Source organism: Electrona antarctica, assembly GCF_951216825.1.
Source record: "Electrona antarctica genome assembly, chromosome: 4".
Classification (NCBI taxonomy): Eukaryota; Metazoa; Chordata; class Actinopteri; order Myctophiformes; family Myctophidae; genus Electrona; species Electrona antarctica.
In genome coordinates, this window is record NC_136809.1 from 11,627,462 (window position 1) to 11,645,373 (window position 17,912).

The 17,912-nt window shown below is 44.7% G+C and overlaps 1 protein-coding gene across 1 annotated transcript in view; it reads right to left on the reverse strand.

Moving 5' to 3' along the window:
* LOC306921065 (STE20-like serine/threonine-protein kinase) overlaps positions 1 to 17,912 on the reverse strand; it is a 60,483-nt gene that overhangs the window by 18,552 nt on the left and 24,019 nt on the right. Inside the window, exons 6-12 of the mRNA XM_079498154.1 lie at positions 17,037 to 17,231; positions 16,678 to 16,759; positions 12,998 to 13,132; positions 11,870 to 12,598; positions 10,986 to 11,116; positions 9,774 to 9,897; positions 3,747 to 3,926 (exon numbers count right to left, since the gene is read on the reverse strand). Coding sequence (XP_079354280.1) covers positions 3,747 to 3,926; positions 9,774 to 9,897; positions 10,986 to 11,116; positions 11,870 to 12,598; positions 12,998 to 13,132; positions 16,678 to 16,759; positions 17,037 to 17,231 — 1,576 coding nt within the window. The remainder of the gene's footprint in view (positions 1 to 3,746; positions 3,927 to 9,773; positions 9,898 to 10,985; positions 11,117 to 11,869; positions 12,599 to 12,997; positions 13,133 to 16,677; positions 16,760 to 17,036; positions 17,232 to 17,912) is intronic.

A 17,912-nucleotide genomic window follows, 5' to 3' on the forward strand; every position in this document is an offset into this window, starting at 1 on the left:
AAAGAGTCAACGTGAGAACACTAAACTCCTGCTCCTGTTGAGGAGGACAAAGAGTCAACGTGAGAACACTAAACTCCTGCTCCTGTTGAGGACAAAGAGTCAACGTGAGAACACTAAACTCCTGCTCCTGTTGAGGAGGACAAAGAGTCAACGTGAGAACAGTAAACTCCTGCTCCTGTTGAGGACAAAGAGTCAACGTGAGAACACTAAACTCCTGCTCCTGTTGAGGAGGACAAAGAGTCAACGTGAGAACACTAAACTCCTGCTCCTGTTGAGGACAAAGAGTCAACGTGAGAACACTAAACTCCTGCTCCTGTTGAGGACAAAGAGTCAACGTGAGAACACTAAACTCCTGCTCCTGTTGAGGAGGACAAAGAGTCAACGTGAGAACACTAAACTCCTGCTCCTGTTGAGGACAAAGAGTCAACGTGAGAACAGTAAACTCCTGCTCCTGTTGAGGAGGACAAAGAGTCAACGTTAGAACACTACCTACTGAGGAACCGCTCAGTGTGTCTCACACACAGGCCCACATGCGTCGGAGGAAGTAAGGGCTGTCACATTGTACACAAGTACAAATTTGACCATTGTCACACAAATAATTGTGTTTTTGCCATTGAACATTGGAACAAACGTCATGACGACTATGCAAAATAATTGTGATCATCTCAAATCATTGCGACTCGGCGATTATGTAATAACTGTGACAGGCCTGGTCGGAACCGGAGACCACGGAACCCTTCTGGACACACACGCAGACAGACGGCTGGGAAACACACACGCAGACAGACGGTTGGGAAACACACACGCAGACATACGGTTGAGAAACACACACGCAGACAGGCGGTTGGGAAACACACACGCAGACAGACGGTTGGGACAGACGTTTATACAATCATTTGCACAAGATCCACTACAAACAACCACCTGCATAGGAAACCACGGTTTTTATTATGCACCTTGCATAGGAAACCAAACATCTAGCCAAAGGGGAATCACCGCCCCCAGAAAACCATGCCCACTGCTATGCTCTATAGGCAGGGCTACTCTGCTGCGCAGGCAGGGCTACTCTGCTGCGCAGGCAGGGCTACTCTGCTGCGCAGGCAGGGCTACTCTGCTGCGCAGGCAGGGCTACTCTGCTGCGCAGCAGGCAGGGCTACTCTGCTGCGCAGGCAGGACTACTCTGCTGCGCAGGCAGGGCTACTCTGCTGCGCAGGCAGACCTGTGCGGCGCTAGGGGAGACCTGTGCGGCGCTAGGGGAGAGAGTATATCGTTAGTCAGAGCTAGCAAGATGCCATTCATTCGTATGTCAGCTATAATGGCCTGCTGTCAGATATCATTGATAGTGGTGGGGGACAAAAATCCATAACAACAATAACCATGTCCATAACCACCATCAGTTATCGTTTTCCGCCCAGTTATTGATTTCGGACATGATGATTGCTAGAAGCTCATCATCACCAGCCTTGTAGCCGTCACTGTGACGCATACAAATACAGCATGTCTGCTGCGATGCATACATACAGCATGCACGACTGCATGTCTGCTGTGATGCATACAGGCTGCATGTCTGCTGCGATGCATACAGGCTGCATGTCTGCTGCGATGCATACAGGCTGCATGTCTGCTGCGATGCATACAGGCTGCATGTCTGCTGCGATGCATACAGGCTGCATGTCTGCTGCGATGCATACAGGCTGCATGTCTGCTGCGATGCATACAGGCTGCATGTCTGCTGCGATGCATACAGGCTGCATGTCTGCTGTGATGCATACAGGCTGCATGTCTGCTGCGATGCATACAGGCTGCATGTCTGCTGCGATGCATACAGGCTGCATGTCTGCTGCGATGCATACAGACTGCATGTCTGCTGTGATGCATACAGGCTGCATGTCTGCTGTGATGCATACAGACTGCATGTCTGCTGTGATGCATACAGACTGCATGTCTGCTGTGATGCATACATACAGCATGTCTGCTGCGATGCATACAGGCTGCATGTCTGCTGCGATGCATACAGGCTGCATGTCTGCTGCGATGCATACAGGCTGCATGTCTGCTGCGATGCATACAGGCTGCATGTCTGCTGCGATGCATACAGACTGCATGTCTGCTGCGATGCATACAGGCTGCATGTCTGCTGCGATGCATACAGGCTGCATGTCTGCTGCGATGCATACATACAGCATGCACGACTGCATGTCTGCTGCGATGCATACAGACTGCATGTCTGCTGTGATGCATACATACAGCATGCACGACTGCATGTCTGCTGCGATGCATACAGACTGCATGTCTGCTGTGATGCATACAGACTGCATGTCTGCTGTGATGCATACAGACTGCATGTCTGCTGTGATGCATACATACAGCATGTCTGCTGCGATGCATACAGGCTGCATGTCTGCTGCGATGCATACAGGCTGCATGTCTGCTGCGATGCATACAGACTGCATGTCTGCTGCGATGCATACAGGCTGCATGTCTGCTGCGATGCATACAGACTGCATGTCTGCTGCGATGCATACAGGCTGCATGTCTGCTGCGATGCATACAGACTGCATGTCTGCTGCGATGCATACAGGCTGCATGTCTGCTGCGATGCATACAGGCTGCATGTCTGCTGCGATGCATACATACAGCATGCACGACTGCATGTCTGCTGCGATGCATACAGACTGCATGTCTGCTGTGATGCATACATACAGCATGCACGACTGCATGTCTGCTGCGATGCATACAGACTGCATGTCTGCTGCGATGCATACAGACTGCATGTCTGCTGTGATGCATACATACAGCATGCACGACTGCATGTCTGCTGTGATGCATACATACAGCATGCACAACTGCATGTCTACCCCACAACTACTGAGGCCAAGGCGCTGTGCACTGAGAGACAGCAGAGCAGTACACACACACACACACACACACACACACACACACACACACACACACACACACACACACACACACACACACACACACACACACACACACACACACACACACACACACACACACACACACACACACACACCCTTCACTTACATCCTGTACGGGGGCGTTGCACACGACACAGGAAGACGACTGTACCATAATGTTGGCCACTCCCTGTGGATCACAATGCATTATATCCTCCTACAGTTACACTGCTGTTGACACCCAAATACACGCGCGCACGCACACACACACGCACACACACAGCTAAAAGAGAACAACGCAACTTCCCCATGCTCGTGGGCTGCTTTGTACAGTATGTGGGCTGGGTTGGTATATTTATAATCCGCCCGTTATCCAACAGCATTAATTCATTATTCCAATTTATAAATGCAAGATTTTCCCGAAATTGTGTGCGTTTTAAAAGCTATAATAAGCCTATAGATAGATGCATGGCTCGTTTCTTCCCAGCCCACATACTGTACAAAGCAGCCCACGAGCATGGGAAAGTTGTGTTGTTCTCTTTTAGCTGTGTGTGTGTGTGTGTGTGTGTGTGTGTGTGTGTGTGTGTGTAATTGGCTGCTACCCCCCCCCCATCTCAAAATATGTCGTTTCAGGGACCCCCCCAGAAGCAAATATTTGACTTTAAAATGTTCGCTTTTAATATAAGACACATCTTTTGCGGCATGAAGTGAATATTCTTGAATAGCCAAAGTATAAAACAATGGTTAAAAGTGGCTAAGATATAGCTCAAACATAAAATGACACGGATTATGCTTTCACAGACAGGTGGCTTTGAGAGGCCTTACCTCCTTCTTGCGGTTCTTGAGCATGTTCTGGTACTTGGAGAGCTCCTTGTCCTGCTCGGCCTTGATGCGCTTGGCCTCGTCCCTCAGCCGGTTGGTGTGCTCCTGCTCCAGACGCTCGATGGTCTGCTTCTGCTGCCGTTCCAGGTTCTCCACCTCCTGGTCATACTGGCGCTTCTTACTCTGAGGAGGAGAGAGGCAGTGTTTAATGATATCTGCACCTCCTGGTCATACTGACGCTTCTTACTCTGAGGAGGAGAGAGGCAGTGTTTATTATCACCTCCTGGTCATACTGGTGCTTCTTACTCTGAGGAGGAGAGAGGCAGTGTTTAATTATATCTGCACCTCCTGGTCATACTGGCGCTTCTTACTCTGAGGAGGAGAGAGGCAGTGTTTAATTATATCTGCACCTCCTGGTCATACTGGTGCTTCTTACTCTGAGGAGGAGAGAGGCAGTGTTTATTATCACCTCCTGGTCATACTGGTGCTTCTTACTCTGAGGAGGAGAGAGGCAGTGTTTAATTATATCTGCACCTCCTGGTCATACTGGCGCTTCTTACTCTGAGGAGGAGAGAGGCAGTGTTTAATTATATCTGCACCTCCTGGTCATACTGGTGCTTCTTACTCTGAGGAGGAGAGAGGCAGTGTTTATTATCACCTCCTGGTCATACTGGCGCTAATGTCTTCTAAATCCTGACAGTTTTCTGAAAAACCCATGTTTCTATGTCAGTGGTGGTGCTCAAACATTTTCATGTCAAGGACCCCCAAGATTATATGTATTTGGCCGCCGACACCCATCTGAAAATATGTTGTTCCAGGGACCCCAGAAGCATTTGAGTTAAAAACTTTGGCTCTGAAAGAATATATATTCAAAGATTTGCACCACATTTTCAAGTTTTTTCAAAAATAGCAGACCTACAAGCTCGTATCGCGGCACTCGGTGCCGCGCTATGAGCTTGTAGATCTGCTATTTTTCAATAGCTAAAGTGTAACATAATGCTTAAAACACCAAAAGCCCAGAATGGGTTAATATCTGCACCTCCTGGTCATACTGGCGCTTCTTAGGCCTGACTCACACCTTTACAACAGATTGATGTATGGCTGATGCATGAGACTTATTGACTGATGCAAGCTCACAATGCATTTCCAATGGGAGTCACATGGTTTGACACAACATTTGTGTTGTATGAGGGGGTGGGGGGCAGTCGAAACACAGCCGAAAGCCGTACAACACAAATGTTGTGTCAAACCATGTGACTTCCATTGGAAATGCATTGGGGCAAGATGTAAACAAACCCTTTCTTTACATCTAGCATGCATCAATGTTGTATGCTAGATCGAAAGGTGTGAGTCGGGCCATACTCTGAGGAGGAGAGAAGCAGTGTTTAATATCACCTCCTGGTCGTACTATGCTTCTTACTCTGAGATATGAGGAGGAGAAGCAGCCTTTTATATCGTGGGCTGTCCCTATTTGATCATACTACAGCGTCACACAAAAGCATCAAAAGTAGCAGATCTACAAGCTTTGAAAAGCGCCCTGCACTGTGTTTTGAGCTTGTATATCTGCTATTTTTAAATAGCCAAAAGTATCAAATATTATGGTTAAATTGATTGTGATTGTGATGCTATAATTATTATTAACAAACTTTACCCCACATTGAGAACCAACGGCCTACACCCTTCCTAAGTCAGCCAGCAGGTGTCAGCAGTGACCAGGGACATCATGGGTATTACCAGAAAGTGGAGAGAAAGAAAGTGTCTTTCACAAAATGTCGATTGTGTTTCGAATTGAAACGCGATGGAATTGTGACATGATTTAAATGATGTGCCAACTGGTTAATGGAATATATATATATTATATATGGGTTATAATAAAATATATAGAATATAAAGGCCCTGTTATCACCTGTTACCTGTTATCACCTTTTGCCAGCAGAAAAATGGCAAAAGCAGCAGATCTACAAGCTCAAAACGTCTCGCGTTATGAATCTGTAGTATGATCACGTAGGGCGTTAATTTACAAAAATAAAATGAAAAAACACGCAAAGGGTTAGAATAGTTAGAACAGCGACGATATGGTACAAAACATGAATCCTAACCAACAATCTAAAAGTGAGATGGCTGATATTTCCTCTTGTTTTGTGGAAGTTGAACTTGTGTGCGTGCGTGCGGTGCGTGCGTGCGTGCGTGCGTGCGTGCGTGCGTGCGTGTGTGCGTCTCTCTGTATCGACACACAATGGAAAGGGAATGACTTGCATGTGTTTACATTCCAGAGGCCAAGTGCAACAGCTTTTCTTTGGCAAAAACAGCCTTACGGTAAAACTCTTAACTTTGACTGACGCAGAGATTTACATTTCACTGGGCAGAACTCAGTCACGGGGGGCACACTGATGTGAGAGCCACAGGGGGGCTCAGGGCGGCTTATGGAAGCTGAGAGGTGAGGAGGCACGTAGAAAAAGGGGCATGCCAGGGCTTACTTAGGCTGGCATTGACTGGTGGGAGTCAAAAAAAACTCAACAAAAGGTCATTCCAGGGGGTACCCTGCCTAAATGATTATAGTTAGGAACCAAATGGAACCTTTTATTGGGTCTGTAACTCTGAGTGTGTACAAAAGGTACAGGTCCATTTGGTTCCATTTGTACACACTCAAGAGTTTAATTAATTCACTATTACCAGCACTGAAGAGCAATTCTTCAGTGGAGGAGAAAAACAACACGAATGCAGGAGGTGATGTGTTGTTGAAGTTTTCGGCATAACTAGTACACATTCTACAATCACAGATGTCAGAGTGCTGTAGCCGTGTGTGCCGGTCCTTGATCCTGTTTTGTTTAGTTGAGTTAACAGAAGCGTAGCCTGGAACTCACCTATGCTTTTTATGGCATAGGCAGCTCCCGGCAGCATCCGCTGGCAGAAACTATGCGCAGCTGCTAGACATGAGACTAGTTAATTAGAGCGACAGAGAGAGAGAGAGAGGAGTGTGTGTGTGTGTATATGTGTGCATGTGTGTGTCAATTTAACAAAGGTGCAGACGATCAGAAATCAGCAGAGAGTGAGTGATGTTTGCGCTACTCTATGCCGAATTGAAGTGGACTCGGACCCAGACTTTTTTTTTCTCCCTGGAAATAAAAACGTCTGGGTTTCCGAGGCTAACAGAAGCATAGCGTCCATTGGGCCACTCGTCTTGGGCACAGGCCCAGTCAAGTGAGATCTTGCCCAGTGTCGCATCTGAAATACGGGGGGCGAAACAACATAGAAAAACAACAAAAGATAGCGTACATTGGCAGTAACCTCGCGTCACCAGACTTTCCACCTCACCTCGGAGTGACATTGGCAGCCCCTGGCTCACCCCTGTGCACGCCAGTGTTGTTTTCGTCGACTAAAACTAAGACGAAAAAAGTTCGTCGGATGGAAACTAAATGAAAACTAAGCTATGATGACTAAAACTAAGACTAAATATACTGACAATTTAGTCAACAAATAAAAACTAGACTAAAATTTTAGGAAGGGACTAGTGGACAAGAGTCATTTTACAATTAGTTGCATGCTGAAAATAGCCGATCTACAAGACCACAACGCGTCGCGCTGCGACGCGTTGTGGGCTTGTAGATCGGCTATTTTCAGCAAGTGAAAAAAAAACATTACGACTGCATCAAGGGCCGCCAAAATACAGTTTGTTCGACTAAATCAACTGTAGATTTAGTCGACTAAAATCTTATGATATTTAATCGACTAAAACTAGACTAACACTAAAACATTCCAGGTGACTAAAATGTGACTAAACTAAGTGAAAACTATTCAAGAGACTAATGACTAAAACTAAAATCAAAATCTGCTGCCAAAAACAACACTGGTGCACGCACATTTATGTTGTAGCTAACGTGTCCAAAATCACACCAACCACAGCAAGCCTTTTAAATGCTCCCCCATTAGCAAGTCGGCAAAACCGTTTTCACCTACCGGCCGGCCGGAGGTGCGCCCACCCCGCTCGCCGATGCTAATTGGCCGAGTCAACATTTTAATCCACGCGACGCGCCTGCGAGTTAAAAGGGATTTCCAACCTAAATCCCATTTGTTCTGATGTGAGCAGAGCTTATATATAATAGTGTGGGAAAAACAATACCGTAGAGTCAAATTCCAACACTCAAATGTCTCCTTCGCCCTTCCTTGTGCTCGACCTCCATTACAACAGTAACAGTATGTTAATAAGTAGCAGATCTACTTGAAAAAAACACAAATCTTGTATGGGGGGTCCGTAGCGGAACATATTATCAGATGTAGGGTCCGCAAATACATATTAAAGGGATTGTGACATTAAAAAAGTTTTTGTAATTTTTTTCTTTTTTTTAGGTTTTCTGAGCCCAATTGCACACAAAAAAACCTGAACTTTTAACATTCAGTAGATTTTCTGTGGTCTGGGTTTTTCTGAGTTTCCTGCTGTTTGTGATGTAAGAGCCTGCAAATCCCATATATGTCAATGGGATTTGCCAGCAGATGTCACTATTTTCACTTTTTTGCCTGTTTTAATTGCAGCTCAAAAGGCGTCCAAACCCCAGAGAAAACTCCAGTTCAGGTTTTTTTGGGTGTAATTGAGGTCATAAAACCCAAAAGAAGATAAATAAATGAAAATGAATGTCACGAAACCTTTAACCCATTAAAACCAGGAGAGTGTCCTTTAGAGATTTTAGCGTTGGCTATTAAAAAATCACACCCGTGTGAACTGAGTGGTGCAATGTCTTATATAGCCTGATCAGCTGTGGTCTGACGTAATGTCAGTAACCATAGTAACCATGCTCAACTGTACGTGGCCCCACGTACAGGTACACACATACATAGACACATAGACACATAGACAGACAAAGCTGGTTGTTGGAGTGGTTTGCACCAAAAAACCGCAGATGTACAACAAGCTCACAGCACGTCACTTCGTGCCATGGTACAAAAAAAACTAATAACACAAAAATGTTGTTGGAAACACTCCAATAAATTCAATAATAAGTAGGTCGGGAGTGGCTTATTGTCGGCCAGTAACACACGGGAGTCTGTCCCCGTTACAATGCGCTATAGGCCCCTTGGGTGGAGATGGAGCGCCAACACCTACTGTACCATCAGCTCCCAGAGTCCTAGTACTTAGGCCTCATTCACACCTACAAGACACCTGTCTTGTCCGTGTATAACCCATTTTGGGGCGGGAACCCCTTTTGGTGTTTTAAACATTATGTTATAATTTAGCTATTGAAACATAGCAGATCTACAAGCTCATAGCGCGCTACAAGCTTGTAGGTCTGCTATTTTTGAAAAGTCGTGAAAATGTGGCACAAATCTTTGAATATATATTTCGGAGCGAACATTTTTAACTAAAATATTGGCTTCTGGGGGGTCCGTGGAACTACGTATTTTCAGATGGGGGTCCGTGGCCCAATAGAGATAATTCTGGGGGTCCTTGACATGAAAAAGGTTGAGCACAACTGACATAGAAACATGGGTTTTTCAGAAAACTATTAGGATTTAGAAGCATTTTTTTTTAATCGACCTCAGTCCAAAATGGGTTAATGGCCGCCCCAATGCATTTCCAATGGAAGTCACATGGTTTGACCAAACATTTTTGTTTGATGGCTGTGTTCTGCCCCCCTCCCCCCTCTGCTATTTTTTTAAAAAATCTTGAAAATGTGGCTCAAATCTTTGAATGTATATTCTTTCAGAGCAAACATTTTAACTCAAATCTGTGCTTCTGATCCATGGAACAACATATTTTCAGATGGGGGTCGGCGGCCAATTACATATAATTTTTTTGAGGTCCTTGACATGAAATATTGAGCACCACTGATACAGAAACATGAGGTTTTGCAGAAAATTGTCATAATTTAGAAGAATGTCAGGCCTAAATAGGTTAAATCATAGTAATACTGTACTGAAGCAGTTACTTTCCACCAGCGGGAAGCAAGCAGTGTGTGAACGTACCGTGGTCTCCTGCTCAAAGCGCCTGTAGATGTGTGTAGATGTGCGTAGATGTGTGTAGATGTGTGAACGTACTGTGGTCTCCTGCTCAAAGCGCCTGTAGATGTGCTCCTTCTGCTGCTGAAGCTTGTTGCTGAGCTGCTGCTGAGCTCTCTGCTCCTCCTTCTGCAGGAGACGCAGCTCCCTCAGCTCCTGGCGCCTGGCAGGAGGAGGAGGAGGTGGAGGAGTTGGAGGAGGAGGAGGAGGAGTTGGAGGAGGAGGAGGAGGAGGAGGAGTTGGAGGAGGAGGAGGTGGAGCAGGAGAAGGAGGAGGAGGAGGCCACGGATAGAAGAGAGAGAGAGAAAGGAGCCGTTATGGAGAGATCGGTACAGTGTTCATTTTGACGTCGAATTTTGATTTCGGTTTTAGTCAGGTTTTCTTATGCGACCACACAAAATTTCACCACCCTATAGTGGAGAGTGATGAAATAAATGACCTACTTTATCCCATTTTGGGCGGGAACCCCTTTTGGTGTTTTAAACATTAAACGTTATAATTTAGCTATTGAAAAATAGCAGATCTACAAGCTCGTAGCGCGCCACTCGGTGGCGCGCTACGAGCTTGTAGGTCTGCTATTTTTGAAAAATCATGAACATGTGGTGCAAAGCTTTGAATATATACTCTTTCAGAGCGAAAGTTTTTAACTCAAATCTTTGCTTCTGGGAGGTGGTCCCTGAAATAACACATTTTCAGATGGGGGTCAGCGGCCAATTTCATATATTTTTGGGGGTCCTTGACATGAAATATTGAGAACCACCGATATAGAAACATGAGGTTTTTCAGAAAACTACCGACTGTGCCACCCCCTTTATCTCGGATTCTAATCCCATATTCCAATTCTAATCAAAACAAGCTTGCATAGACTTGATGAGCTCCAGATCATCAGGTATATGGGGAGGATGGGGCCCTATGGGCTCCAATTTCGTCGCAGCCTTTACCCGCAACACGGCCCGCAATTCAGCCACTGCCCGAAAATTACGAATATAGGAGCTTTCTCTGTCCCTTAATGGTATTTCCGTCCAGCATCACCCGCTATCTTTTTTGCCGACACCGGTATTTGCGCCTAGAGGTGTGGTCATGGGCATGCTGGCACGCTTTCCACTAAATTGCTATTTTGGTCAAACACATTTGGGAAAGCGCATTTTAAAAAAGACATTTTTTAAATGTCAACGTCGGGCCTAAACGGGATAACAAGCAGAGCCTATGGGTAAAAGAGTGCTGCTGCTGCTGGTGGTATTATTTATTAACCTGAGGTATCTCATCTCCTCGTTCTTGGTGTCGTTGTCGGTGATGATCTTTGACGTGGTCACGCTGACCTCCACTCCGTCCACCATGAACCTACGCGTCTTCTTCAGCGTCTTCCTCTGACGCTTGATTTCCTGAGAAAGAAAGCAAGAAGAATGGCAGCCTCTCCGTGAGCGACAGTTGGCAGTTCAGTCTTAAAACTCCACACACATCCATTCACATTTTTTATAATTCAGCTGACTGTGGAGACACATGCTGGAACTTTTTACTTTGAAATGTTTTATAGTTTGAGTTATTGAATTTAAACGCCAAATGCATTCTCAATGGCGAAAACACAAACTCTGGCACCACGTATTAAAAAAAAAAAACATTGTTTTGATTTTTTTTATAAAAAAGAAATTATAAAAAAATATATATATATATTTTTTTTTCAAAGACGTCCACAGACGTCTTGGGCTCTGCCCGTGCGGTAATACCAAAGACGTCCACAGACGTCTTGGGCACAAAATGTGTTAAAGGAATTTGGAGCAATTATGGAGTCCCGCCTGTGATCGTGCTGGGCTATATGACTTCAAATCTACAGTATATCACGATTATTTCAATCTTTGCCTTGATTACAATGAATGAACGACTATAAAATAAAATAAAGTGAAAATAGGAGCACAAGTAAGCTTGTAAATCAGCTACTTGTATGTATGCTACCATTGTACAATTAAGTATAATACAGGATTAAGTGGTTAATCAGACTAATCGATTATAAAAAGATTATTACAATGTGTCAATTTGTTTATATATGAGATATTCAAAAAAACAATAGCAAGATTACGGCGGTTATTGGTCCTAAATATCGGTTTAGCCATATTTTGGGTAAATTGCCCAGGCCTTACCTGTGAGGAAACAGATCCTGGCTCTTTGGTTTTGGAGAGGAAGCTGGATATGGAGAGGTTCAGGTCTAAGCTGCTGTTATCAGCTGAACCGGTGCCAGAGTCTGAGTCCTTCTCTCTGTTGTTGTTGGCCTGCTCTGAAACATCTCTCTGCTTGTCCTCGCCGGGTAACGTCAAGGTCACCTTCAGACCCTTGTAGGGGTCTTCCTCCTCCTCCACCACCGGGCTGGGCTCTTCCACGACCTCAACCCTTTCTTTCACAGGAGCTGCAGCGGCGTCCGCAGTCTCAGTGGTGGCTTTTTCTTGTTGTTCATCAGCTGTGACGTCGGCGGCTCTGTCCACCTCTTTCTCGTTCTGGTTGGTTATCTCCAGCTGTTCCATCTCCTGAGCCGGTGCTCCAGGCTCAGGCTTTAAGGTCTCCGGTTCGGTCGGCGTTATGTCCATCGCGTCCGACTCTGCGATCTTCTCTTCCGGCGGTTTCTGTTCTACGATCTCTGCGTCCTCGACGGCCGTTCTTGGCGTCTCTTCTTGCTGTTGTTTGACCACCGGAGCGCTGGGTTCTTGGACCGTGGAGTTCACAGCGTGGTTGGACACGGGGAGGTCCAGGGTGGGCCTGGTGGGTGGCGCTGGTTCAGCCTTCTCGGGGACAGGCTCCAGAACGGAAGGAGACAAGGGCACCTTCTCCTCCTCTGAGCTGGCTACGCTGACGTCCGACGGGGCGCGTTTATGGCCCTGGAACAGAGGTGTCGAGAAGAAATTAGCAAGGAAAACGGAGAGGGACAAGGGCAAAAAAAAAAAAAAAATCGTTACATAAAACCTGATGTTACTACTGTACGTAATAAACGATTTAGGGCAGAATGGCGGCTGGGACAGCATTGCATTGCTTACACCCCAGGAAATTGGGGACCCCCAGGGGTCCTTGCAAGGGAATCCGGGGGTCCCCCAGCTAAATAATGTAAGGATTATGCCTTGATTGTAGAAAACTTTCTTCTATAATCCAAACCCTAGAAAAACTAAAACTTTTTAATCAGACGTGTTAACTGATAGGATATTGCTTATATATTTGTTGTATGACAAAAGACAGTTAAAATAGCTGATCTACAAGCTTCTTCTTTATTTTTTGCTGCCCACCAGTCGTGTCTCTGTGTCTTCCTCCTCCTCTTCCTCCTTGTGGTCTTCGATCTCCTCCGTGAACACCTCGGCTTTGGCTTCAGCTATCAGCTCCCTCACAGGCTTACTGTCTGCCACACTGGTGACGAAGGAATGCTGCATACGGGACACACGAACACACACGCACACACACGCACACGCACACACGCACACGCACACACACACACACACACACACACACACACACACACACACACACACACACACACACACACACACGCAATACAATTACACTTCATAAGACTGTTACGTTTCAATAATTCATGGTCACTTACGAAAAACGACAACAAAGAAAACAATACAACAATAAAATATACAATATTTAGTGGACACTGGACAAGACATGCTCCCATTGTAAATTGTATGTCACCTCCAAGCTCTCCTAACAGAAGTCCCTCTCATATCTTTTCTCGTTGTCTTTATATACCTCTCTCTGCCAAGCTAGGCCCAGGCGTCATAACAAAGGAACCATAGGTGTGACATGGCCTTTTACATAGAGCTTGATCAAACGGTTGATTCAATCAAAGGCAGGACTTCAGGGAAAGTTGTTTATGGTGCCTTTAACAAAAGGAGCTAACACCTTCTAAATGATTACAGATGGAATGGAATGATCATAATTAATAGCACCCATGCAATCATAAATGATGAATCAATCATAACACAGCCTATCAGCACTGATGACTTTAGAAGAAATGCCTTTTTTTCCCTGATGCTTTTAACACTTGAAGCTGCAATCCAGAACCTATTTTAATGAATAGAATAGGTTGAGCATGTTAACCCATTTTGGTGTTAGCATTATGTTATGCTTTAGCTATTGAAAAATAGCAGATCTACAAGCTCATAGAGCGCCACCGAGTGGCGCGCTACGAGCTTGTAGGTCTGCTATTTCTGAAAAATCGAAGAACGACTGCCATAGAAACATAGCTTTTTCAGAAGGATTTAGAAGACATGCATTTTTAGAATCTGATCTCAGGTCAAAATGGGTTAATACAATAGGACTAATTCAGTAGAGGTGCAGTGGTTGGAGGTAGGTCTCCATACTCTTCCATTCATTCAGACATTGGTTGTTTTTAGCGGTAGGTATACTTTACTTGGTCTCTCACACGGGAGAGGACACGAGACGTACAGATGGCAGCTGTAACATTAGATTTGAGATTTGACCAATATGGTGTTATGAATTCATAAGGACCTAGTAGGGAAATAAGATGCTAGATTGTACCTTTACAGCACTCAAGACTCGACTAAATCCCAAGTGTGAGGATTTGTTCTCGCAGGTACAGTACATACAGTACATCTATGCAATACACTGAAAATTAGTGATGCACTGAATATTCGGCCGCAGAAAATATTCGGCAGAAAATGGCTAAAAATTCATTTTCGGCCTATTCGGTTTCGGCCCCAATAGGCAGAAAATATATCACCGAATAGTGTATGCAATTAATGCATTCAAAAGAGCTGAATAAATGTTTTAATGGACCCATAATAGTGATTATTATTTAAGTTAAGTTTTGCCATAACCATTTATTTTGCCATAAATCAGGTAGCTTTACGGTACCATGACAACAATGGTAGTAAAAAAAGATATATAATATTAATCATATTCGGATATTCGGCCAACTGTTTCCTATATTCAGTATTCGGTTTCGGCCAAGAATTCCCCTTTCGGTGCATGTAAATCCAATAAGACCTAGGGCAGTGGTTCTCAACCAGTGGTCCGCGAACCACCAGTGGTCCTTGATGGGATTCCAGGTGGTCCCCCAGCTAAATGATTGGTTGGTAACCAAATGGACCCTTATAGATCTTTAACTCTTGAGAGCGTGACATGAAACCAAATGGGTTTCTTTTTTAACACTCTCAAGAGTTAAATTACCATTAAACATCTGCATTAGTTTGTTTCTAACATACTAATCTGCAAATATACTGTAATTTGACATCTATGCATGTGCACGTTTGTAATTATGTATCTATCTCGTTAAAGCATTTTACTGCATGTGCATACAGTATCTGTAACAGTTTGTTTTTGATTTTTGATTTTTGATTCTTGATCTATGTCCACTATATGAGTACCATGATGCATGGTACCGTGCCTTATTTTTGGGGTGATTAGGTGGGGTGGGAGCGGCCAGCTTGGGAGAGCTTTCTGTTTTGTTTTGTAATGTATGCATGGATGTATCTGTTGTAACGTTTCTGTCTATTGTATTGCTCTATGTTGTTGGACCCCCTCGAAAACGAGATGTGACATCTCAAGGGGATATCCTTTCTCAATAAAGGTTCATATATATATTACTTCAGTTAATTTACAAGAAGTCTACTCAATTAAAGAATGTAGAATAATTATTTTGATCAACGTTTGCCTGTTATCTCTCCTGTAATGGTACCAACATCGATACAGCATGGAATCATGGAATCTTATCCAACAACAAAATATTCTCAGTTTTGGGTCTGAGAGGCTAATTCTCATCACATGGTGGTCCACGGCTCAAATGACCACTAAATAACGGGCCTTGGTGTGAAAAGGGTTGAAAACCACTGACCTAGAGTAAACCTTTCATCATTAAACTCATTCAAAACAACATATCACCCCCTGGTCCCCCAAGACAAGCTTACCCTCTGCCTAAAACGCTGTTGCCCATATTGTACCACCGGCCTGAGAATATACAGTTGCTTCCATATCAACACCTTCAACGGTGGTAGAAGAACACTATTCTGTACGTTCAAGCCCATCGAGCCTTTCTTGGGGTAATACAATGCTTTCGGTGTGTCTCTCTGTGTGGACACCTGTACGAAACAACTCCCAACTCCCCCTTGCCTGTCTGGAAGTGTAACTGTCTGGCAGAGCGATTTAAACCCATGGGAAGAAGAAAGAAACGCCTGGTCAGCCGACGTCAGCTCAATCGCTAGGGGACGAGCGGATAGCCTCGCTAGCACACATGGTGCTGTACGCCATACTGCCGTGCTCAGCAGATGTTCACCTCAGGTTCAATGAGGATGTCTTACTGTTCTCTTGGACAGGCAAGGGGATGAATAGGACTGGCACACTTATATTGTCGCTGTCGGGCAGAAACCTCTTCTCTCCATATTATCGTGTTTGTTTCGTAAGTTAATGCCCTACTTGATCAGATACTACAGTGTCACATGGAAGCATCAAAAGCAGGAGGTCCGCAAGCTTGAAACACTGCACTTTCTTTTCCCCAGAGCTTGTCGATCTTCTGCTTTTTTTTCTATTGTTTTATTTAGAATCGTGAAAAGTCACAGTTTGGGATATAATATGAGGTTCCCTTCCCACCCGACAGAGACGATAATGGCCTGATCACTAAATATTTGAGCCTATCGCAATTACTTTACCGCATAACCATTAATAATTTCCATTAATCTGTTTGAAAAACTGGATGAAATGAACAGAGAAAAACACCTTTTGGTGTTAGCATTATGTTATGCTTATAACATAAGCTATTGAAAAAGACAAGCTCATAGCGCACCACCGAGTGGCGCGCTACGAGCTTGTAGGTCTGCTATTTTTGAAAAATCGAAGAACGACTGACATAGAAACATAGCTTTTTCAGAAAACTGTCAGGATGTAGAAGACATTTTTAGAATCTGATCTCAGGTCAAAATGGGTTAATGCTACGTCGCTGTCGTACCTGCAGGAGCTGCGCCGTACTCCATCTGTTGTCCACGTTCTTATCCAGACACCTCCTTAGGAAATCACTGAACTCTGGAGACCTGGAATGCACGAGAGGAGACAGCTCAACAACTGGAACGATCATTGGCAACTATTCATTGTGATCCTGGAACTGGGACGTGAAGCAGCTGTGAGTATTTTGTAGGATAAGAAACATTACGTTAGCAGACCTACAAGCTCGTAGCGCGCCACTCTAAAAAGTTTGAGAACCACTGCACACTACATGGAACAGAACACCTAGGGAAGCGACCCATAAGTAGGAAGAGTTATTGTGTGTGCATAGAGCCCATTGGGGCTGGGAGGATGAGAAGGTCTCACCAGCGTGAAGGCTGCATCAGGGTGGGGGGCTCAGCCTTGGCTATCTTCAGCAGCACCCTCATGGGGTTCATCTCGTGGTTGGGGGGCTCGATCTGGGCCAGCTCGATCAGCGTCACCCCCAGGGACCAGATGTCCGCCTTGTAGTCGTAGGGACGGTCCTTGGACGTCTCGCACATCACCACCTCTGGAGCCATCCTGGGGTTGGGGAAATTAACGGATGAGGAATTGAATTGAACACGTGGAACCACAATGAAAACAAGTCGTCCACAGACCGGTGTCGTGTTAACGTTTTAGCCTTACTGTACCACACGGAGGGTACAGTAAGGGATCCTCGCATCCCTATTTTGGGTATAGCTGATCTATAAGTTCATCACGCATCGCTACCTGGTTGTGAGCTTGACGAATCGACTTGGGAAAGTGTGTAATCATCAATGTGATTTAGCCATTGATGAAGACAAATTTACGGTAGTACGGTAATCGATAGCATAATTGCATCGAAATGAATGCATCGTTGCAGCCCTACTATTATGAGGTAAGGGAACCCATCTAAAGCAATATTTGCAGTGAGGCGTATTCATGTTTGCTGTTGTGAAATAAGTTGATACACACAGACTTCTACTGTAGAGACATATCTTTGTTGTATCCTTGAGTTGTTGCACTTATTGTATTTTTCCATTGGTAAAATAACCCATTTTGGGCGGGAACCCCTTTTGGTGTTTTAAGCATTATGTTGTGCCTTAGCTATTGAAAAATAGCAGATCTACAAGCTCATAGCGCGGCACCGAGTGCTTGTAGGTCTGCTATTTTTGAAAAATCGTGAAAATGTGCCTCAAATCTTTTCAGAGTTTCAGTTTTTTAACTAAAACCTTTGCTACT